Here is a 25,098-nt window from a genome sequence, read left to right on the forward strand (position 1 = left end):
CAGAGTAGAACCCCACGTGTGTCAGAGTAGAACCCCACGTGTGTCAGAGTAGAACCCCCACGTGTGTCAGAGTAGAACCCCACGTGTGTCAGAGTGGAACCCCACGTGTGTCAGAGTGGAACCCCACGTGTGTCAAGAGTGGAACCCCACGTGTGTCAGAGTAGAATTGCTCCACCCGGTTTCAGAAGCAGATCTCCAGGCCTGTCTGCCGAGGCACCAACCTTTCAGCTGGTAGTCAAGCACTTAACGGCTTGTGCCATCCAGGCATTCCTATAATCATCCTGCTGTTGTTATTCTTACATGCCGTCGAGTGGGTTCCAACTCACAGCGACCCTGTATAGGATTTCTGAGGAGCAATTAGTGAGTTTGAACTGCCAACCTTGCAATTAGTTGTTGCTCTATGTTGTTAAGTGCCATCAAGTGGGTTCTGACTCATAGTGACCCTGTACAGGGTTTCCAAGAAGCAGCTGGTGAATTTGAACCACTAACCTTGTGGTTCAAACTGACTTTGCAATTGAGTGCTTATCCTACAGCGCCACACCAGGACCCCATAATCAGCCTTTGTTGTTTGTTGTTCTTAAGTACCATCGAGTCAGTTCCAACTCATAGGGACCTTGTATAGGGTTTCCAAGAAGTGGCTGGTGAGTTTAAACCGCTGACCTTGTGGTTCAAGCCGAATAGTATGGTTTGTAGAATAAGTACGGTCTAGTGCTTCTTCTCCAGCGCCATCCTATAATCATCCTGAGGGGTAATTCTCATCAACCCCAATTTACAGATAAGGAAACAGAGGGTCAGCAGGGTCAGGAGCATGCACAAAATTAACCACTAGTAAGAAACACGGCTGAGATTCTAACCCAAGTTCATCTGGCTCCAAAGTGTTCATCTGTTCATGGCACACTGTTAGCTTCACAAGTTCTCACCACCCAAGTCAGAGTCTGTGAAACCGCAGAAATGGTGGAACCACGTCTGCCTCCATGGACTCTAAAAAATTTAACTGGTGAGTTTTAGTCTCTTGGTTTCCACTAGGTTTAAGTGAAAAGGATACAGATATTTCTTTAAGAACCATAGGCTTCAAGACACATGGGTTTTATGTACATCCGTGGCCGTGAGCCGGTGGTTGGTTGGGTCTATATTTAAATGATGCACTTCAGGTATGGAAAAGATTAGGATTGTTTCAAGCAGCACAGGGCTTAAGAAGCCTTTCTTTGTTGTTGTTGTTGTTAAGAGCTGTCAAGTCGGTTCTGACCCATAACAACCCTGTATAGGGTTTCTGAGGAGTGGCTGGTGAGCTTGAGCCACCAACCTCAAGGTTCAAACCGACCTTACAGTCCAGTGCACTAACCCGCAGCACCACACCAGGACTCCAAGCCTCTCTAATTACCGATAATTTACTTAATAAGATTAAAAATCTAAATTCACCCAAGTAAGGACTGAAGGGAATCTCCTGGTAACTTCTGGGTCCACCCCAGTTGACTACCCTTGAAAGATCTGGGTGAATTCTTCACTAAGGAAGCATATATTTCCTTCTACACATTTGGGGAAGACAAGAGCACAGGCAGGTCACCTACCTCAGAAAAGAACTCATCCATGAAAGCCGTGTTGTCGATGGCAATCTCGACCTCATCAGCATCATCATCCTGAGTCAGCTGCTTCTGCAAGGACCAGAAGAAGAGCGTGTGGGAATGAAAACCACCTGATTAATAATGGTTACAATACGCAGTGAGCATTGATAAATGTCAGGAGCTCCACTAAGCACGTGACACACATCATCTTCTGTAAAGCAGTCCTGGGGTGGCGCTGTGGGTTAAGGCGCCAGACAGCAAAACCGTTTGAACTATAAGGTCGGCAGTTCAAGCTCACCAGCTGCTCCTCGGAAACCCTATACAGCGTTGCTATGGTCAGAATCGACTCAACAGTATTTAACAACAACAACATCTTCAGTAAAACTCCTGACACTGCCAAGAGGCATCAAAACCCTGCTGCTGTGAGACTGTCTTCTTTGCAAATTCTATTGTCTCCACTTAGTGACTTTCATAGGACAGACCGGACAAGTGACTAAAATGCCAATGATAACACTCCCTGCTTCATTTGCTGTTGTTGTGAAGTGCCGTCCAGTCGATTCCGACCCGTAGCGCCCCTGTATAGGGTTTCCGAGGAGTAGCTCTGGTGGCTTGAACTGCCAACCTTGCAGTTCTAACAACTTTGCAGTCTGACGCATTAACCCACAGCGGGTTGTTTATAAACACTTTATTCGTCCTGTTGCTGTTAAGTGTTGTTGAGTTGGTTGCGACTCATAACAACCCCGTTTAGAGTTTCCACGGAGTGGCTTGTGGGTTTGAACCTCTAACTTTATAGCTCAAACCAATCTTGCGGTCCAGTGCTTATCCTACAGCACCACACCAGGACTCATTTAGTCGGGCATATAGTAAATAATAAATGCTAGGTTTTCTGGTTGATTGTAAAGCCGGAATACCTGTGTAAGGCAGAAACCTGTCAGAGAAGAAAAACTCAAATCTTTTCCACTAAAAGCAGAAAACATGCGAGACAGAGAAATCCAAGGTAGTCCTGTTGAGTTCCAGCTCTCAGGTTTCATGGCTAAGGCCACTCCAACTGAAGAACCCAAAACTTAGAATGTTCTAAGTTTACAACCTGGCTACAGTCACATAGCTAGCATGTGGGGTGGGAAGATCTGTACCTTGGATCCCATGTTCCTAATCACTTCTCCACACTGTTTAGCTGTGTGGTCCCTCCACAGGGCTTTACATTTAAACAGCTTCTAGCCACAGCTCCTCCAGAGGCCACGCTCCAAACACTCACCACGCTGCTGGTAAGTGCCATCGAGTTGGTTCCAACCCATACCGAGTCTGTGTCGGGTTTCCAAGGAGCAACGGGTGGGTCTGAACCACCGACCTTGCGGTTCAAACTGACCTTGCAGTCCAGCGCATTATCCTGCAGCGCCACACCCTCACCACAGAAGCAAAGATTTTCCTGTTTCCTCTCACACGGGAAACCAGCCTGTGTGCTGTTCACTGCTCATGTTTATAAGGAAACGGACGCGCTCCCCCCGTCAGTTCACAGCAACCTGAGACCCCAGCTTTCTCAATCTCACCCAATTTCCTCTGCAAAAATCACAAAATGGAGAGGGGAAGTAGCTAAAGGAAGTGCTTCCATTCCCACCCAGTATCTAGGCCCAAGTGCTTTCTATATTCTTCTGGAATCTTCTCTCCCCAGGCTGCACTGCACACTGCCGATCTCCAAGCACAAAGGAGAGCTGATTGTTGGGAATGAGGAGATGGGTAAAGCTCCCTAGATCTACTTCTTCACAACCTATAGTGGTCTGTGGCCTTCTAAGCCCAAGGCATGTCTCTTTTAAACATTCAGAACTCCAGGAGCAATAAAAGCCACCAGGGGTCTCTTTCCTCTGCTCCCTACAATTCCTGTGAACAAGTCTTCAAATCAGTTCCATACGGCTCAGTCATGGTCGAAGGAAATGAGAGCAGCACAGACCCCACACAGCAACTGCAAATCTTGGTCAGGTTTTGACCTCCGAAGGGAACATGGAATGGTGTCCACTCAAAGACAGCTGTAGCCAGTCACACTGAAAGCGGCTCTGTCAGACACCATGTTTGAGCGGGGCATCACTGCCTAGTTCTTACTCAAGTCAAAAGTCAACTCACAAGAGAGGGGGTTGCTATATAAGGCTGACACTGCCCTTGTTTCCAGTGACCATGGCTGAACCATAGCTAGTTCAAAGCCGTAGCAGAAGATGGAGTTGCTGTCTCTTGGAAATGCAGAGCTCTCCAGGTCCTTCAGGAGTTTCTTTCGATTGGCTTGCCCAGCATCTCATCCTCTGGCTTGTCTGGAACTTTCAGCATTCCAAGCTAAATTGTCACATTCAAGGAGAATGAGGACATCGCTACAGCCTCAGGTCCCTGGGTAGCACAGATGGTTTGCACACTTGGCTGGTAACTCAAAAGTTGACAGTTCAAATTCACCCAGCAGTGCTACGGAAGAAAGGCCTGGCTGTCTCCTTGTGTATGATCACAACCACTAAAAACCCTCCGGAGCACTTCTACTCTGACCCCCATGGAGTTGCCCTGAGTTAGAATGGACTCAATGCCAACAGGTTTGGGTTTGGAGGTGTTTATTTTATGTTTTTGTTTATGTGCCACAGCCTCCAAAAAATCTTCCTAAAACTTAGAATTGTACATGGTACATATCCCTCTTAATTCTATGCCAAGTCATCTCTTAGGATTCAAAGTCCCCACGCCTAACAGCATACAGGTCCCTTTAAGATCTGGCCCCACCCACAGCTCTGCCTCTACGTTGAACTCACTAGACTTGGCACTTTCAGAACACACCATTCTTTCATTTGGCTGAACAGTATCTATCACAGAACGTCTTCTTCCTGGGCTGACTCTGACTAGTTGCCCAATTTTACTCAGCCTTTCAAATTCAGCTTGAACAACTTTTTCTGGTTACCTGGTTACCTTCCCTGACACACACCCTCTAAACAAAATTAACACCCTCCCCTAAACTCCCACTGCACCCTGTGCAAACCTTTCACTGCAACCATCGAACCCACTGCTGTCTACTCAATTCCAACCCACAGTGATCCCACAGGGCAGAGAGGAACTGCTCCATGGTGTCCCAGGATGGTATCTTTATGGAAGAATACTGCCACATCTTTCTCCCATGCACCACTGGTGGTTTCAAACCGCTGATCTTCTGGGTATCAGACAAGAACATACCCACAGTACCCCCAGGACTCCAGGCAACCAGCACAGCCGACTCTCAATGATCCCTTCACTTAAGCTGTCTCTCCCAGCTGGTTATAATTAAAACAAGGCCACATGAGCCAAAATGTGATCTTGAGTATAGCCCAGCAGAATTTAGAGACCATCACAAGAAGAGATTTGGTGCATCAGACACTAATGACCTAAGACCAGATGAGTTGGGAGATGACGTCTTGAACAACATTCAGGAAGAAAGCAAAAGGTCATTTAAAAGACAGGAAGAAGAAAAGGCCAAAGTGGATGTCAAAAGAGCCCCTGAAACTTGCTCCTGAATGTAGAGAAGAGAAAGCAACTAGAATGATGAAGTAAAAGAGCTGAACAGAAAACTTCATGAAGATCAGCTTAAGAAAACAAAGTATTACAATGAAATACACCAAGACCTAGAGTTAGAAAACCAAAAAGAACAAACTCAGAATTTCTCAAGCTGAAAGAACCAAAGAAAAACTTAAGGTCCTTGACCTGCAAAACTGAAGGAAATATTGAAAACTGGGGAAAATATTGAAAGATGCAGGAAGCATTAAAAGAAGATGGAAGGAATACAGAGTCACTGTACCAAAAGGAAATGGTTGGTGTTCAGTCATTTCAAAAGGTAACATATGATCAAGAACCAATGATATTAAAGGAAGAATTCCAAGCTGCACTGATGGCATTGATGGAAAACAAAGATCTCGGAATTGATGGAATACAAATAGAAATATTTCAACAAATTGATGCAGCACTGATGTGTTCACTCGTCTATGCCAAGAAATATGGAAGACAGCTATCTAGCCAACCAACTGGAAAAGATCCATATTTGTAACCATTCCATAGAAAGGTGACCCAAAGGAATGTAGAATCCATTGTGATCACATGTAAGTAAAATAATCATTTGGCTCAACAGTATAGTATTACACAACATCTTCTTCCTGGGATGACTTTGACTAGTTGCCAAATTTTACTTAGCTGAAGACAATTAAAATTCAAGCTGAATTAAGAAGAGGATGTGGAACTAGGAATATCACTGCAAATATCAGATGAATCTTAGCTGAAAGCAGAGAATACCAGAAGATGCTTACTTATGTTCTGTTGCCTATGTAAAGTCAGTCAACTGCATGAATGATAATAAACTATGATAACAATTAAAAGAATGGGTAATCCAGAACACTTATTTGTGCTCATGAGGAACCTGTACATAGACCAACAGGCAGTCGGTTAAAACAGAACAAGGGAATACTGAATGGTTTAAAATCAGGAAAGGTTTGTATCAGGAAAGGATTGTATCCTTTCAGCATACTTATTTAATTTGTATGCTGAGCAGATAATCTGAGAAGATGGATTTCATGAAGAAGAACATGGCATCATATTGAAGGAAAACTCATTAACCTGCGATATGCAGATGATATAACTTTGCCTGCTGGAAGTTAAGAGGACTTGATGTACTTACTGATGAAGATGAAAGAATATAATCTTCAGTATGGGTTGCAACTCATTGTAAAGAAAATGACAAATCCTCACAACAATCCTCAAAATAACATCACAATAAATGATGTTATCGTGAAATTATCAAAGACTTCATTTTGCTTGGAATCACAATCAACATGTATGGAAGTAACAGTGGAGATCAAAGACCATATTGCATTAGGCAAATAATGCTGCAAAAGACCTCCTTCAGAGAGGATGACATGGAGAGATGGAGTGGCTGGGAACTCCAGACCCAAAGAGGAAGAAGGGGCTGTGTGCTGACGACCAGGGGGCAAGCTTGCGGGGTGTACCCTTTGGTTGGTTGATGATGCATGGAGGGGACTGTAACCAAGGCAATGTAATGGTATACAAAAGGATGAATGTAAACCTAATGTTCTCCCATGTAAGCTATCACGACATTCACAATAAAACATTCAAAAAAAAAAAATAATGACCTCTTTAAAGTATTCAAGAGGAAAGGTGTCAGTCTGAGGATTGAGGTGCACCTGACCCAAGCCATGGTATTTTCCGTAGCTTCCTATGCACTGAAAGTTGAACAACGAATACGGAAAACCGGAGAAGATCAATGATTCTGAATTACGGTGCTGAAGAAGACCACTGAAGTCGTACCATGGCCTGCCAGAAGAGCAAACATCTCTGCTTGGGGGGAAGAACAGCCAGTAAGCGCCTCAGAAGAGAGGATGAGGAGACTTTGTCTCTCATACTTCGGACATGTTGTCAGAAGGAACTAGTCCCTGGAGAAGGACATCATGTTTGGTGAAGTGGAAGGTGGTCGTGGCAGCAACAATGGGATCAAACATAACAACTGGGGGACTAGCACAGGGCTGGGCAGTGTTTCATTCTGTTACACACAGGGTCGTTGTGAGGCAGAAATGACTCCAAGGCCCCTAACAACGGGCATCTATTTATTACAGAGGGTACTTTCAGTGTGTATGTGTCTCCTCTGAACACCTCTCTTTGGGGGCGCTATCCTTCACACTTTTCACAAGACATTGGGGGTGCCATTAAGACCCCAGCTCCCACAGGAATTTAAATGGTGGGAAAAGTCTGAAGTGGATGGAAGCCAGTCACCAAGGGCAGCAGCTAGAGCTGCCCCTCTTACATCATTTCTGAGACACCTTCTGGCTAAGAACAGGTTCAATCATTTTTTCCCTCAATATTCTTTCAATGGGCTGGACAGTATTCTTCTAAAACCCTTTTAGAATTCATTTAGCTAGGTTTTATGTGTCACTTAACAATTAAAATTATAAAATTTTGTCATTCATTTATGAACCCATGTATATACTGAGCACTTACCATATTCCAGGTATGTAACAGAAATGTAATCCATTTTAGCTGAATAACTCGCCTCCTCAGAGACCAGCAACCTAGTTCACAACAGACTGTATGTAGTAAGTTTGAGATAAGTGTTCTGTGAAGTATTACCACACACTCGGACCACTAGCGGCTTCCAGAGAGCTCCATTTCAAGAGAAGGATCTCAGGGATCTCACCAGAACACGGGACCCCAACCTTCTACGTAGATGAGCTACTATGAGTTTATTCACAGTTGCCTCCCCCCAGAGGTCTCCTGGAGTCCACTCTGAGGGAGAAGATTGTAATATGTATGTATGGTGGTGAAGTCGGTTCTGACTCACAGTGACCCTGGATAGGATTTCTGAGGCTGTAAATCTTTACAGGTGCAGAAAGCCTCATCTTTCTCCTGTAGAGCAGCTGGTAGTTTCAAACTACTGAACTTACAGTTAGCACCTCAACTCATAACCCACGACATTACCAGGGCTCCACAATATGTATGATGGGGCTTCAAAACGTTCATGGAAAACTTCCATTCATTTTCAATTCCATTTTCCCACAATCTTTTTGAAGCCCTCTTGTCTGTGAACACACACACACAGTGTATCAATTCTCACATCAATCAATCACAAGTGCTAAGGAAGTGAGGTCACATAGGCCTACACGGTGGGAAGGATTAAGAGAAGGTTCCAGAAGCTGGGAACAACTGTCTCCTTGAGCATGGGATCCAGATAGCTAGCCATTCATTATCATAGTAAATTTGAGATCCTTTGAATTTGTACAGGGATTTCTCACATTCAAGATGACCACCTCTTGGCTTAAAGAAGGTTTCAGCACGACAACCTGGTCCACCTTCAGTGAGGGAATGTGTGAACCAGGGAAAGTGAAGTCTTTGGGAACCCATGACCTAGGTCCCAAACCAGCTGCTACCAATTACTGACTGTGAGTCCTCAGTTGAGGCCCTCACCTTCTCTGAGCTACCCAATGGTAACAACAGCACAGACGTCATGGCTTTTGTCAGGACTGGAGGAGATGATGTGCAGAAAGTCTTCAGCACAGCACCAGACACTCACTAGTGCCTGATGAGCGTGGTTTCCCTGTCGCCTAGACACAAAGATGTGGGTCTAATCAGACCCACGACTAAGTCAGTCAGCTCATTCCACAGATAACCAGGGTTCAGACCTGCTCCCTCAGGTACCTGTCACGGAGCCTTGGACAGATGGTTTCACATCTCAATTTCCTCAGCCGCCAAACAGAAATAACAATGTGAACCAGAGCTGTATGAGGACTAAAGATCTTCAAGTTCCTTAGGCAGCATATAGCACACAGTAAGACTCAAGGAAGCAACAGTACTTCTGAAAAACCAGCTAATGTAAACCCTATGGATCACCATGGTCCAACCCCGTTGTGCCCGGAGTTAAAGCCAACTCTGTGGCAGGGGGCACCAGTACCGCCAAAGGTCACGGTCCTTAAATATCTTATCTGATCCTCACAAGAGCTCCAGCTGACATTATTATTGCTATTTGGCACATGAGGAAACTGAGGCTCAGAGATGTGAAACCACATCTTCAGCCTGGACCTAAGTACCCTAGAGTCCTGCTGTTAACACCATAGGATTAGCACTGGACTGCTAACAACAAGGTCGGTGGTTCAAACCCGCCAGTCTCTCCTTGAAAATCCTATGCAGAGTCACTATGAGTCAGAACTGACTCAACAGCACACGACAACCGCAACAACAAGTATCCTGGTGTGGTGCTGCAGGATAAGCACTGGACTGCTAGCTGCTCCTTGGAAACCCTATACAGAGTCACTATGAGTCAGAACTGACTTGATGACACTTAACAACAACAAGAAGTATCTTTAAGGTCCTTGAGTGGCACCAACAGCTTGTGCTTGGCTACAAACTGAAAGCTTGGCAGCTCAAATCCACTCTGACCCTCCACCTCACCAAACATGACAATATGTCCGAAGTATGAGAGACCAAGTTTGGCAGACATGAGGATACCATAAATCAGAATCCAGTCAACTAGCAATGGCTGTTTCTCTCAAGTGTCTTTAAAGGTGACAGAAAAAAAAAGAGTTGAAAAATTTTACACAGACTAAGTCATGGTATTTTCAATAATCTCATATGGATGCGAAAGCTGGACAGTGAATAAGGAAGATCGTAGAATTGATGCCTTTGAGTTATGGTGTTGGAGGAGAATACTGAAAGTGCCATGGACTGCCAAAAGAACCAATAGATCTGTTTTGGAAGAAGTGCAGCCAGAGTGCTCCTTGGAGGCCAGGATGGCTAAGCTTCGTCTCTCATACTTTGGACATATTGTCCGGAGGGAACAGTCACTGGAGAAGGATGTCATGCTGGGTAAGATGGAGGGTCAGTGAAAAAGAGATGGATCAGCCAGATGGCATCATTGATGGCGTCAAGTGTGGCAGTGGTGGTAGGGTTGGCCCGGGATCAGACATTGTTTCATTCTGCTGTGCATGGGGTCACTATGAGTCGGTTTCGACTCGATGGCACCTGACAACAACAAAATTCCTTCATGAAATCCTTTCACTTACAAATGGGGAAAACAAGTCTTAGAACCAAATAATGGAGTTTACTGACACAGGCAGAAACAGAAGCCAGGTTTCCCGATTCCCACTTCCCATAAAGTGTTTTCCCGCTGTAACACATGGCTTCCACAAATAATACAGTAACGAGAGCCACCAGCGCCACACCATCAGGAAAGCTGAGCTCGGAGCAGAAAGTTCATGGGAGAGATTATCTCCACTTGGTCTCAGGGGTCACCACAGCTTCTCCACACACTGGGCTGTGGTGGAGTCCACCCAGCTAAGGGAACTTGTGACATGGGTGGTGAGAGACCCACAGGAGCCAAGGACAAGGAAAACACAACGCCTGTTGGCCACAGCCCACATGACTGGCGAGAGTGGGAAGAGAACTTCAGCATCTTTATCTAAGAATCAAGGCATGTGGTAAGAGGACCGGTGCACTAGCTGTAATACCAGCCAACGTAAAAAACGTACTTGAGACCCAGGAGTACAGCCATGCAGTCCCAGTCCCAAGCTGCGCCTCTCAGCCTTTCAATGCATACCCCACAAAGGTATGTGATGTGGCACTGTGGGTTAATGTGCCAGACTGCAAAGCCATTTGAACTGCAAAGTCGGCAGTTCAAGCTCATCAGCTGCTCCTCAGAAACCCTATACAGGCTCGTTATGGGTCGGTACTGACTTGAGGGCACATAACAACAACATCTGATACAATTGATGGCCCAGCTCCCTTCCACTCTCCAAAGGTGTCCCCAAATTCAGGGAGGATGGCCAGGGTTACACCCTCCTCTCTGGAATCTCAAGCATCTTAATCTGCAATTCCAGGCTGGATGCATATCTTTCTCTCCACTGCCTTCTCCAGCACCCTAAGTCTATTTGACCAGCAACACCAACCAGGCACCACTGGGCTCTGACTCACGGCAACCTCATGTGTACTAACACAGAACTGGGCTCCACAGACTTTTCAAGTGTTGACTTTTTTTTTTTTTAGAAGGAGATTGCCAGGTCTTTCTTCCAAGGTAGACTCAAAGCTCCACACTGTATGGGTAGCAGCTGAGGTCACTAACCTTTTGCATCACCCAGGGATTCTGAGGTTCTCCTTTGTTAACTCATCCTGGTGTGGAACTGCAGGATAAGCACTGCACTGCTAACTACAAGGTTGGCAGTTCAAACACACCAGCCGTTCATCAGAAATCATGTACTGGGTCGCTATGAGTCAGAACTGACTCAACAGCACTTAACAACAACCGATTAATAATAACATTGGCCACCCACAGAGAGTCCGAGAGTCCGCAGTAGGTGCTACCTGGCCACAGCATGGCTCCCACGGCTCTACAGATCCCATCAACAGATACTTCTGTAGTCGTAAAAGGAGCAGTTCAGGGAAGCTGTAAGTTATTCATGGTGCTCAGCTCCCAGCTCAGGTCACCTGTCCTAAGTCCTTGCTTATTCCAGCCCTGAGAAAGCATACTGGGCTGGCAAAGAGAGGCTGGGAACACTGGGGACAACACTTGTCTCCATTGTTGTTGTTGTTCTTAAGTGCCGTCAAGTCGGTTCCAACCCATATTGACCCTGTGTAGGGTTTCCAAGGAGCGACTGGTCAGCTTGAGCTGCCGACCTTGCAGTTCAAGTGGCTTTGCAGTCTGGCGCATTAACCCACAGCGCCACACCAGGACTCCATTAAGCCTTGGTTTTCTCACCAAGTAATAAGCTTAGCTTGTCAATGCAGCTTTTTAGAATCCCAGGATACTTCAAAGGTGCCTCCACAACCACCCAGGGAAGTCAGGGGGAGTAAGGGGGCAAGTAAGTGAGGCACGTGGACACCCACCACCCCCACGACAATCCGCATGGCTCCTTGTACCTGCTCTGTGCAGTACAGCTGTAGATGAGATTTATTTCAAGAAAGAGTTCTGTGTTCCAGAGACATACAGGTGTGTATAGAATGTCTCTGTCATCTAAGACGAGAGGTCTCTCTGTCCCTTCCAAGTTTAACTCATAGGCATTTCCTTAAGGATAGTTACAAATCACCTCAGCAAGGCAGGAGGAAGATGAAAGAAAAAAGCCACCCCACCTGAAGAGGGCAGCCTTCACCAGTTCTGACCCCAGGGAGACAAGAGGGGCCCAAGATAAGATAGAAGGTCCAGGAGCTCCCAGAAAAGGGTTTCCGGGTGAGGGAAATGCTAACGAAGGGACAAATCTGGTATTAAAGGATTGTGGGTACGCTGGCACCAGCACCTGAGCAGGAACCCTCACACCACCTCCTCCCTGCATGTAAACAGCTCTTTGTCTGGCTGGCCCAGAGTCTGGTTTTCAAACACAAATTTTTCATCCTTTAATCAAGGTTGGTTCAGAGGCATGAACATCTGGTTTTTCTCGTCTTCACTGCCCACTTCCCCTGTACCGGGATGAGGGTCTGTGGACTCCCAAGGCAAACACCACCTCTTCAAGGACTCATGCACATACTGCCCAACATCTGGTTTTTCCTGTCCCTCTTCTTGGACTTTCGGAGCCAGGAATTGTGAGAGAGTGTATCAGCTCCCCGCAGGCATCTGTGCTCTCTTCCCCATTTCCAGAGTCAGATGACCCTCTCCGGTGCCCAGTTCTCCCTCGCTCCCTCCTACACTGCTTCTCTTTCAGTAAAACCCTCCAAGAGAGAGCACTTCCCCTTCCTCGTCCCTTCCCTCCCCCTTCCACCCCCCTAGATCACACCTCCCCAGTTCCCTCCTCCGATGAACAGAGAGGAAACAGCTTGATAAAGAAACCCTAGGGAAGCCACACACTTATCCTTTCGGGATGTGGCTTCAGCTGAGCAATTTGAGGGAGGAATTAGCCCCATTTAAAAGAAGAACACACTGAGGAATAAACTCGCTATCAGATAAGCCCAAAGCCAGTGAGGAGGTAGACAAGTGGCCAAGAGCCAAGTCCCTGGTGATCATGCGTTCATTTCAATAATGGTGCAAAACTCTGTGCGTGTATGTTACTACAGGCACGTGCACATTTTCAAATGTATTATTTAATTCTCACATCAAGGTTATGAGGGACATGTATGATTTCCTTCATTATAAAGGCACCAACTGTAGCTTATTGAGGGTAAATCACTTGGCCCAGGGCCCCTCTCTTGCCTACCACACTATGAAGATGCCTGTCCTGTTGTGGCTGGGTAACACACACACACACACACACACACACACACACACACGCACGCTCGGCTTCAATGCAACCCTACGTAATAGAATAGAAGTGTCTCTCAGGGTTTTCTGGAGGCCAGGTGGTGTAGAGGGCTACAAACAGCAAGGTCAGCAGTTGGAATCAACAAACCACATTCCAGGAGAAAGATGAGGCATTCTGTCTGCTCCCATAAAGACTGACCACTTCAGAAACACTATATAGGGTCACTGTGAACGGGAACCGACTTGCCGACACACAACCCCAGGGGTTCCTAGACTGCAATCTTTAGGGTGGGTTTGAACCACCAACCTTTCTGTTAGCAGCCAAGCTCTGAGCCACTGAGCCATCGGGACTTATCCTAAGCCTACCCCCATCCTTTACAGATGAGCTCCAGGAGCGCCTCCCCCAATCAGCCTACTCACGAAGGTCATTCCCCAGCACCTCGGCTAGGTCCAGAGAAGGAGCGGTGGGAAATGAATGGATGTCCCTGAGAAAAGATGTGAGAGCCCTGTGGAAAGATGTGATCTCTATTGAATGAAGACCGTGGGGTAGGAGGGTAACTCATCCAGAATCACACAGCCCGTAAGGAGCAGTGATGCCCATTCCATTACTTCCTGAAGGCTCTCGGGGTCTCATAACCAACCACACTCTGTGTTCTTCTCTTCATCACAGGGTACCATCCAGAGTAACAAGACTCAGTTAAGTCATCCATGCAACAGCATGCACTGAACAGCTACCATCTGCCAAGCACAAACAGAAGATACACAAGCTGGAGCTACACAAACAAAACTTAGCACCTGCTCTCTGGTGTCTGCCTGTCTTGGATAATGACAACACCACATGACCAGGGTGACAGGCAACCTTGACTACCAGGAGCTGTACAGCCAGAAAAAGCGGTGCCCAACTGAACCTGAATGCTAAGTAAAACCTGTGGAAGTAATTGTCATTACTAAATGCCATCCAATCAGTTCCAACTCATAGCTAGTCTGTTTCTGAAGTTGTAAATCTTTACAGGAGCAGAAAGTGTCCTCTTTCTCCCCTGAAGTGGCTGGTGAGCTCAAATCGCCAAGATTGTGTCTCTCAGTCCAGTGCTTATCTTACAGGGCCACCGTGAATGCCAGAGCCTGGGCTATTACTAGTGAGTTTTCACAGAGCTAACTCCTAGGGCTAACTTCTGAAGTTTGACCAGATTCACCCAAAGGACTACAAGAACAGAGAACCGCACCTTTTCTCTCATCCCAGAAGACTCAAGACAATTCAAACAGCTTCTGCTTTCTCCTAAAACACTCCACTTCCTCTTTAGGTCCTTTCTCATAGTAGGACCTCAACGGTCTTCACTCTCGGACTTCCTGTCCCTCGTTCTCCTAGCCCCTCAACATACCACATCATTCAGTTCTCAAGGACACGAAGGGACTACAGAGCTAACAATGAATGTCCTCTTCTCAGTTTTTCCTTTTAGCCTTCGCCCCACAAGTCCTTATCCCTCAAGATCCTTCCAGAATGCTTCATTAAAAGCTATGGTGGTGGTGATGGTATGCCGTGGAATCGTTTGGACTCACAGCAATCCTGCTTAGGGTTTCCAAGGCTGTAAATCTTTATGGGAACAGAAAGCCTCATCTTTCTCCTGCAGAATGGCTGGTAGTTTTGAACTGCTAGGGCTTGTGGTTAGCGACCCAACTCATAACCACTACCAGAGCTCCTAATTAACAGCTATAATGGTGTTTAGAAAAATGCATCCTCTCTCCCATTGAAATTTAACTTTCAATCCATCACTAAAGACTTGTAATATAGACAGTTCTGGGGACAGTTTAAATAATTCACCTAAAAAGTACAGACGCACATACTTAACCCAAACCAAGTCACCTCCTGCCCATTACGTGACAATCATTTTAAATTTTCCCTTTGGGAAACCACCTACACCGTCTGCATTGTATATAAACGGATCAAAACTATAACATGGCGAACTCATCTCTTCGGCAGGGTGCTCCCTGCTCGTAAACAGACTTTTCTGCCCTGTAAAACCTTTGAACTCGCATTGATCTACTGATTAGAATTTTGTTTTCTTTCAACAATATATCTGTTATAGTCAATGAACCCTGGTGGAGCTGCTGGCTGAAAGCTGGGCCGTTTGCAGCCAGCAGTCATTCTGTGGGACAAAGAAGTGGCCATCTACGTCTGTAAAGACGACAGCTTTGGAAACCCCATGGGGAAGTTCTACTCTGACCTCTAGGGCCGTTATGAGTCAGGATGGACTCAACAGCAGAAGGTATTTTACTACACATCCAACAGGTGCGGAGGAGTCTCTCTCCTAGGGCAAGTGCCTACCTTTACTAAGGCGTTTAATCCCCATTACCACTTTCTGGGGCACGTTCCATACTTTACAGCTGAGAAAACTAAAGCATAAAAACACCCCATAACCTCCCAACCTCCTTTGTGTCCCATGAGCCTGGGCATGTTCTCCACCATCAAACAGAGAGACTGTCATGGATTGAATCGTGTCCCCAAAAATAGTGTATGTGTCCACTTGGCTAAGCCGTGATTCCCAGGATTGTATGGTTATCCTCTGATGTAATTACCCTTCATTGTGTAAAGACATTGTTGTTACGCAACCCTACACACAGCAGCATGACACACTGCCTGGTCCTGTACCATCCTCACAATTGTTGTTATGCTAAAGCCCACTGAGCTGCCACTAGGCCAGTCCATCTCATTGGAGGGCTTCTTCTTTTTCGCTGAATTTCCATTTTACCAAGCATGATGTCCTTCTCCAAGGACTGGCTTTGCCTAATAACGTATCCAAAGTATAAGAGGTGAAGTCGTGAGCATCCTGGCTTCTAAGGAGCACTCTGGCTGTACTTCTTCCAATCCAAATTTATTTATTCTTCTGGCAGTCCATGGTACTTTACATATTCTTCTCTAACACCATAACTCAAAGGCATCAATTATTCTATGGTCTTCCTTATTCGCTGTCGCATGCATATGAGGCTACTGAAAATACCATGGCTTGGGTCCGGTGCATCTTAGTCCTCAAACTGATATCTTTGCTCTTGAACAATTTAAAGAGGTCTTCTGCAGCAAATTTGCCCAGTGCAACACATCATCTGATTCTTGAGTGTTGACTGTGAATCCAATGAAACCTTGGGTAACTTCCATTTTCATGAAGTTATCTACTTGTCCAGTTGTGAGGATCTCTGTTTTCTTTATATTGAGGTACAACATATACTGAAGACTGTAGTCTTTGATCTTCATCTGTAAGTATTTTAAATCCTCCACTTTCAGCAAGCAAGGTTGTGTCATCTGCATCTCACAGGTTGTTAATGCCACATACTTCTTCATATAATCCACGTTTTTGCATTATTTGCTCAGCATACAGACCGAATAAATAAGGACACTACCCTGGCACACACCTTTCCTGATTTTAAACCATTCGATATCCCCTCATTCTGTCTGAATGACTGCTTCTTGGTCTATGTACAGGTTCCTAATACGCACAATGAAATGTTCTGGAAATCCTTCACAATGTTATCCATGGTTTATCATGATCCACACAGCCAAAAGCCATTGCATAGTCAATAAAGCACAGGTAAACATCTTTCCAGTTTTCTTTGCTTTCAACCAAGATCCATCTGACATCAGCAATGAAACCCTCATTTCACGTCCTCTTCTGAATCTGGCTTGAATTTCTGGCAGCTCCCTCTTAATGTACTCTTATAACCGTTTTTGAATTTTACTTGCAGAGAAGGCTGAAAACAATATTCATGATGTTGTTCATTTGTGATACATGTTATGTGTCCTAGCCTCTATAGGTCATTAAGAAAGACTAGGGTGGGTTGTCTCTGGAGTCACCGCCTATGAGAGGGTATGTGTGATGCATGTCTCACTGCCTTTGCTCAAGTCTGGCCTCTTAGATGACATAAAAGGAGCGAAGTAGGCAGAGGAACAATACCTGACTCCCACGAAGAAGCAGAGCTCGGAGTGGAGCGCATCCTTTGGGTTAGGGGAACCTCTGAGACCCAAGGGAAGACTGATGCCAAGACAGGTGGAGATCCCCAAGCACGACAGGCCCACAGATGTTGAAAGGAGACAAGGGCCATCCCCCCCTCAGAGCCAACAGAGAGAACGAGCTTTTCCCTAGATCCCGTGTCCTAACTGTGGGAGAACAAAGGTCTGTTATGAAAGCCCTCCACTGTAGTACTGCTGGTGGTGGTTATGTGCCGTGGAGTCGGTTCTGACTCAGAGCAACCCTGCATAGGGTTTCCAAGGCTATAAATCTTTATGGGAGGAGAAAACCTCATCTGTCTCCCGTGGAGCAGCTGGTAGCTTCAAACTGCTGACCTTGAGGATAGAAGCACAACTCGTAACCACTACGCTACCAGAGCTCCTCAGTATTTCTGTTAGAACGGACTTAAGCAACACCCCAGCTCCTGCTCCAAGGTACAGCTTGCAGCTGCCGTCACAGGAGACTCTCTTCCTAAGCATTGTCAAACAAAGGTCACGCTAACAAGCTCCTACAAAACCAAAGTAGGCTGAGAAATGGCCACAGGCCAGAGGAGCCAGAAAGACAGGTGATAACGAAATGCCAAGTGTCATCCTGGATGGGAAGAAGCTCTGGAGGCTCACTGGGCTGCTATCTGCAAGGTGGAAGATTCTATCTCACCAGCCACTCTAGGAAAAAGCCAAAGCCAGGGCTGTCTGCTCCCGTAAAGACTGACAAGTCTTTGAAACGCGATACAGGGTAACTATGAGTTGGAATGGATTCAGTTGTAGCAGGTGGGATGAGATCCTAGAACAGAAAAAGGGCATTTGGAAAAATGAATATTTCATTAACAGTAAAGATTAACCATCTTAGAAACCCTATACAGGGTCGCTATGAGTAAGACTACTAGATGGTACTTTAACAACAGCAACACCGTATCAATGTGGGTTTCTTCATTTTAACAAATGTATCATCGTAATGTAAGACTTTCATCATGGAAGAAACTGGCTGAGAGATACAGGCAGTTACAGTTCCAAGTTATAATATGTAACAACTCATAGTTACAAACTAACCCCCACTAAAGCCTATTATATTAAAAACTCAAGATACTTTCCTAATAGTAAATGGTCTACTTTGCATGAAAACATTATGACTGCATTATTATGTTACAGATATGTTAGTGTATCTGGAAGCATTTCTTTGTTTTCAATACATAAAAAAGTGCACAATGTTGTTGTTGCTATGTGCCTGCTGCCGGTTCCGACTCATAGCGACCCTGTACAGGGTTTCTGAGGCTGTAAATCTTTACGGGAGCAGAATGCCTCCTCTTTCTCCCACAGAGCAGCTGGTAGTTTCGAACTGCTGACCATGAGATTAGCAGCCCAGTTCGTAACCACTACGCTACCAGAGTTCCTTAAAGTACACAATATCCTAACACAAATATATGACAGGCAGTAGAACCATAACTGTTCCAATTTACATACAAGTTCAATTTAAAGACAGACTTAGGAAGGTAACTCCTTCATAATCCCGGAATAGCTTCTTTTTGGGAAATCTCTCTATTGTCTTTATAACTATTTTGCAAATCTAAAACTATTGCAAAATTTAAAACAACCAAAAAGCCCAGATTTCATATCAAGCCTTCTTAAATTAACCCCAACTGCTAACCACACCCAGAGAGTAAATGTTCCACTAATCTCTTTAAGTGGGGGGTTGAGCTGTACTCAAAGCCTCCAGACAAAGACTGGGGAAGATGTTGCCATGGAAATGACCCCATGCCAGAAAACAGACTGACTTGCTGTGGAGAGAGTGATGGGGAGGGGACACTGAAGAGGGGACAAATATAAAGGTGCCGGAGATAAGACCAGATGGACCAATTTGCAGACTATCCCCATTCATCAGTGGACGGGTTGGTTTACAGCATTCAGGCTGTGGGCTGGATATGAAGCTAGAGGAGAGAACCAGGTACACATGCCTACACTCTCTGAGAACACAGGGCCTAGCAGGCGAGCTGCTCCTGAAATCACACCACCAAGTAGCTGCTTTCAGAGAGCAACAAAAGTATAAAGTTTGTGGGTTCCCAGGGAGGACGTGGTAGACGCTTTCTTGAAGGTGGTAACTCTGCAAAGGAGGCTTGAGAGCCAAGTAGGCTTTTGCCAGAGGACGAATGGGGTAGCTACTTTACCACTACAGTATCACACCTTCTCCTCTCTATCACCTTTCTCAACAAGGGTGGCCCATGATGTCTTGGGTTGAGGGTTTAGATAAAACCAGGAGCCTTGGAGGATGGAGCAGTAATCTCTAGCTGCATTAGCAAATGCCTGAGTTCCCTGAGTAAATGTTCGACTCTAGGCAAGTGAAATCTCACCAACTCACATACAGGAAGAGAGTGGGGAGAGTGAGCCATCTGACCAATAAGGGATGTGTAAGGGTGGCGCGGTGGGTAGGAATCTGGACACAGTAGGAAGGAAGCATAGAAAGAAAGAACAGCATAAATAAATGTTTCTCCTTCAACTCCTGCTGGCTCCTCAGCCTCCCCCACTCACAGGAATAAAAATAAAATTAATCCCCTTCTCTCATCCAGGCATTTGTGCGTCTGGCCTCAGGCTGATGGATCAGTAATCCCTACTCAATCCCCATCACTCTAGTCTCTGCTCTGCTTGCTATCTGTTCCCAGCAAACAGCTCTGTCAGGGAATGAGTCCTTCTAGTCCAGAGGGCAGGTGAGGAAGGCCTCACTGACCAGTGAGGAAGCTGGTCCCAAGAAGGACGGAATCTCAGCGAAGGGGCCGAGTTGGTGTGTTAAGGCTTGCCTATGGTCCAGAGCACCTGGCACATAGCGGGGGCTCATAAATCTTTACTGAATGAATGACGCTTTCCAGCGTAATGACACTGGCTCCCTATTTCTGATGGGATTATAGAATGACTGCTATCCTAATGAACCCTGATCCCACAGAGATCCTACAGTGTCACATGGGGGAAAGAGCCAAGGACAAACTCGTTAGGAGGCAGCGAGATCTGTGATAGAAGACAGAGAGTCAACAGCAAGGCTGGCCACTAGGGCCCCGGTGGGTTGATCATGTTGCTGTCCCTATTGGCACTGGTCCTGGAGTAGCCAGCACATCCCAAGTCATTTCTAAAACCAGTTACCATTGAGCGGTTCCTATTCATGGTGACCGCCATATGTATCACAGTATACAACTAAGCTCCACTAGGGATTCAGAGGCTGATTTGGGGAAGGAGACCACCAGGCTTTTCTTCTGCAGTGCCTCTGGGCAGCCTTAAACCCCTGAACCTTCTCTTAGCAAGCAAGCACATTAACTATTTACACCACCCCGTGATGAGTCATTTCTCCTTTTTATTGTTGTTAAGTGCCATGGAGTCAGTTCCGACTCACAGCAACCCTGTATGGGATTTCCAAGGTTGTAAATCTTTACAAGAGCGGAAAGCCTTGTCTTTTCCCTGCAGGACGGCGAGTGGATTCAATCCACTGACTCTGTAGTGCCCAGTCCGGTGCTTACCCTACAGTAGAGCCACTGCATTCCCAAGTCAGTGCTTGTGGTTGTTGTTGTTAAATGCTATCAAGTGGGTTCCAGCTCACTGTTGTGAAATGCCATCGAGTCGGTTCCTGTATAGGTTTCCGAGGAGTAGCTGATGGGTTTGAACCGCTGACCTTCCGTTCAGCAGTCCAGTGCTTATCCTACAGTGCCACACGAGGACTCAAGTCATTTCTAGTCCCTCATAAATTAATCTCCAAATTCATACATCATCTGTATGTTGTTATCCTGTGTAGTCTAAATCAGTCCTGACTCACAGTGACCCTAAACAGCAGAGAAGAGCTACCACCCATTAAGATTTTCTAGGCTGTAATCTATACAGGGTCACTATGAGTCGGAATTGATTCAACAGCACTTAACAACAACAATCTTCACAGGGACTCCTAATGTGGCGCTACAGGATAAGCACTGGACTGCTAACCACAAGGCCAGCAGTTCAAACCCACCAGCTCCTCAGAAACCCTATACAGAGTCACTATGAGTTGAAACTGACTCAATAGCACTTAACAGGGGAGTCCTGGTGTGACACTGTAGGATAAACACTACACTGCTCAATACAAGATCAGCGGTTCAAACCCACCAGTCACTCCTCAGAAACCCTGTACAAGGGCGCTTACAGCAACAATCTTTTCTCCCCGAGTGGCCAGTGGATTTAAAGCAACGACCTTTCGATTAGCTTAACCCTGTATAGGATTTCCAGCTCACCCCTGGGATTCGTTTACCCAGTCTTCATCAGGGCCCCCTTATCATTCCTAGGGCTTCTCCATTCGCATTATGTCCCTTAACTCCAGATCTCTTTTCCTGACACAGGTCTCTGGGTGATAGAAACGCTTTGTGCTCACTTAGGAACCTAAAGCCCCCAGCAGCACCGACAAGGCAAGTCCAGGGGCCTGTTTCCATAGAGTGGACAGCCAGGGACACCTTGGGAAGCAGCTGTCATCTGTCACAGGAGGTTGCCAGGAGTCACAGTCACCTGGGTGACAACAGGTTTGGTTTTCATGAACTGCATTAGCTTGTTCTCCTCGTAAACTCAGGACTTTGGATAGTGATTCTGCCTGACACGTAGCCTTAGTGCAGTGCTAGGGACATGGGAATAAAAATCGCCCGTGGTGGCGGTGGGCGGGCGGGTGCTGTGGCTCTGAGTGTCTCTGAATATGCCCCATACAGTCTGTAGTCTTAGGTAGTTGTTGTTGTTAGGTGCCATCGAGTCGGTACCAACCCATAGCGACCTTATGCACAGAAAACATTTGCTGATGGGACATGTTGAGAAAGTCCAGGATTCTTGCCTTTCTCCTCAGGGTAGACTGTTGTTGTTAAGTGTCATTGAGTGAATTCTGACTCATACAACCCTGTAATAAAGTTTCTAAAGAGCAGCTGGTGAGTTTGATACATCAGCCTTGCGGTTCAAACCAACCCTGCAGCCCAGTGCTTATCCTACAGAGCCACACCACGACTACATGCACCCAAAGAGATGAGACCAACACGGACTTGAAGAGGGACTTGACCTCAAGCATGATGCCGTCCAGGAAGCCACACCCCTCAATGTCCCGACCCCACCCATAAGGTCGCCTGTGGTTGACTCCTCCTGTATGAGGTCAGCATTACGATACCTGCTTCTTATGTTAGCCTACCTGACCATGCACTTCCTGGGGACCAGACATATGTTCATCACCACTGCACCCCAGCACCTAGCACATGCCCCAGGGCACAGTAGGTATGTTGGATGAAAAGAGGGCCAGGCAAAAGGACCCTGGACCAGGAACTCTCTGGACTCAGAGGATCCAAAGTGCAGCCAGTGGGAATTCATAAGAACCACCTTCTGAGATAGACTGGGTGTAGGCACTGACATTCCTGGCAAACTTGGCCTATGTCACCATAGAGAAAGCTGACCAGGAAGAGCAGGACAGGAGATAAGGTGAGTTAGGTCTTGTGACTATGCCCTCAGCAAAGGTTTGCCCTTCAGTGTGGTGGTCAGGTTCAGGGAACTCACACCCACTGAACCTCTGGACCTCTGGCTTTGGGTGGGTGACTGTCAAGGATTGTATCACTTCACCTTCACAATGAGGAAGGTGGTGGTGGGTATGTTCCATGGAGTCGGTTCCGACTCATAGCGACCCTGTATAGGGTTTCCAAAGGCTGTGAATCTTTACAGGAGCAGAAAGCCTCATCTTTATCCTGCAGAACAGCTGGTAGTTTCAAACTGCTGACCTTGAGGTTCGCAAGAGTCCTGATGTGGTGCTGTGGGCTAATGTGTCAGACTGCAAAGTCATTTGAACTGCAAAGTCGGTGGCTCAAGCTCACCAGCTACTCCTTGGAAACCCTACTATACAGGGTTGCTATGGGTCGGAATCAACTCGATGGCACTTAACAACAACAACAACAATGCTACCAGAGCTCATAGCGACCCTGTATAGGGTTTCCAAAGCTGTAAATCTTAACAGGAGCAGAAAGCCTCATCTTTCTCCTGAAGAGCAGCTGATAGATTCGAACTGTTGACCCTGCAGTTAGCAGCTCCGATCATAATCCACTACGCTCTAGAGCTCCTTATGGGGAAGGTGGGAGGATGAATTTTATAGACACAGCTGAGTCTTTGACACCAGAGCCTTACGTTATCACAGCTCTGAGAACTGGGTAACAGGCAATAAAACATCTTCCAAAACCACAAATTCTCAGGGCGGATGGAGGCCTCCTAGCTCGTCCACCCACCCCTCTCCACAAAGAGATGCTCAAATTCCTTCAACTTGCAACATCCCAACAAGTTTCCTGGTTCCCTTCCAGACACAGAATGAAGTGAACTGACTGGAGAAGAGTCATTACCTCTCCAGCCAGCCCACCTCACCCTTGGGCAACACCCAGTGTTAAAAAAAAAAAACAAAAAAAAAAAAACCACCAGCTTTCTTACTCATCATCCCCTGAATCTTTTGGTATCTAGCCAGAGCACATGATAGCCCTCCAGCTATCTGCAGGCAGTTACCACCCTCCCCTCCCCAAGAGTTTAGAAAGACTTGCACAGAGAGATTGCACAGGCTGCTCACTGTGAAATGTACACTCTGAGGGTTAACAGACACTTTTCACTGATAACAAAAATCAGATAGAGAAGATGGCATATCTGGTTGCAGTGGGGACCATTCCTCTTCTACCGGGGAGGTAGTGGACACAGGAGGGGAACCAGACACCAAAATCCACATACACCCTAACAACATTATTCATTAATATTGCCAGAAGAGGCATCTGAAACCAAGCCAAGTCCTTGTTTTACCAAGGACTCAGATGCAGAGAAGTTAAGAGACACAAAGAAACAGCTGTTAGGCAGCAGAGTCACAACTAGAACCTTGGAACCTGCAATCTCATCCTCTTTATACTCTACCTCCAAGCACCACCCTGCTCCAAAACTCCAAACACTAGAGTAGCCCCCTTAATTTCAGAATGGTGGTGGTGGTGATGTGCCGTGGAGTCGGTTCCGACCCATAGTGACCCTGTACAGGGTTTATGAGGCTGTAAATCTTTACGGGAGCAGAAAGCCTCATCTTTCTCGCTCAGAACAGCTGGAAGCTGGTCGTTTCGAACTGCTGACCTTGCAGTTTGCTGCCTGATTCGTACCCACTACGCTACCAGAGCTTCCTGAATTTCAGAATAGACCCACAATAATAGTACCACCTACAGCTTTACTTGCACTACATACCCAAGAGGCAAAGGGAAGAAAAAGGCCATTTGCTCTGTTTTACATGAGATGAGACCCTGGAGAGAGGTTACTTGCTCCAGGTTCCTAGCAAAGTAAGGAATGCAAAGCTCAGTTAAGACTCTGTTGACTTTGAACCAGTTCATTCAGGTTCGACTGCTTGCTGAGAATTTTCCTTTCCATTCTGGTGTGCTGCTGTGGGTTTAATGCACTGGACTGCAAAGTCAGTCTGAACCACATGGTTGTCGGTTCAAGTTCACCAATCACTCCTCAGATACCCTATATAGGGTCACTATGGGTGGGAACCAACTTGAGAATCCCAGATATACTGAATCAGGATCTACATTTTAACAAGATCCAATGTAGCGTAGTGGTTACGAATTGGGCTGTGAACCGCAAGGTCAACAGTTTGAAACTACCAGCTGCTCCACGGGAGAAAGATAAGGCTTTCTGCTCCCGTAAAGATTTACAGCCTAGGAAACCCTGTACAGGGTTGGTATGAGTCGGAACCCACTCCACAGCACATAACAACAACAACAATGTAGTTCAGAAGTCCTGGTATGGCATTGTGGGTTAATGCGCTAGACTACAAAATCGGTTTGAACTGCAAAGGTCAGTGGTTC

The 25,098-nt window shown here is 46.2% G+C and overlaps 1 protein-coding gene across 2 annotated transcripts in view; it reads right to left on the minus strand.

Moving 5' to 3' along the window:
- Positions 1 to 25,098, minus strand: part of STX3 (syntaxin 3) — a 53,701-nt gene that overhangs the window by 25,252 nt on the left and 3,351 nt on the right. For both annotated transcript variants that reach the window (XM_006876463.1, XM_006876462.1), the window contains exon 2: positions 1,569 to 1,652. In XM_006876463.1, the coding sequence (XP_006876525.1) occupies positions 1,569 to 1,652 (84 nt within the window). The remainder of the gene's footprint in view (positions 1 to 1,568; positions 1,653 to 25,098) is intronic.

Source organism: Chrysochloris asiatica, unplaced genomic scaffold (assembly GCF_000296735.1).
Source record: "Chrysochloris asiatica unplaced genomic scaffold, ChrAsi1.0 scaffold00381, whole genome shotgun sequence".
In the NCBI taxonomy this organism is placed as follows: domain Eukaryota; kingdom Metazoa; phylum Chordata; class Mammalia; order Afrosoricida; family Chrysochloridae; genus Chrysochloris; species Chrysochloris asiatica.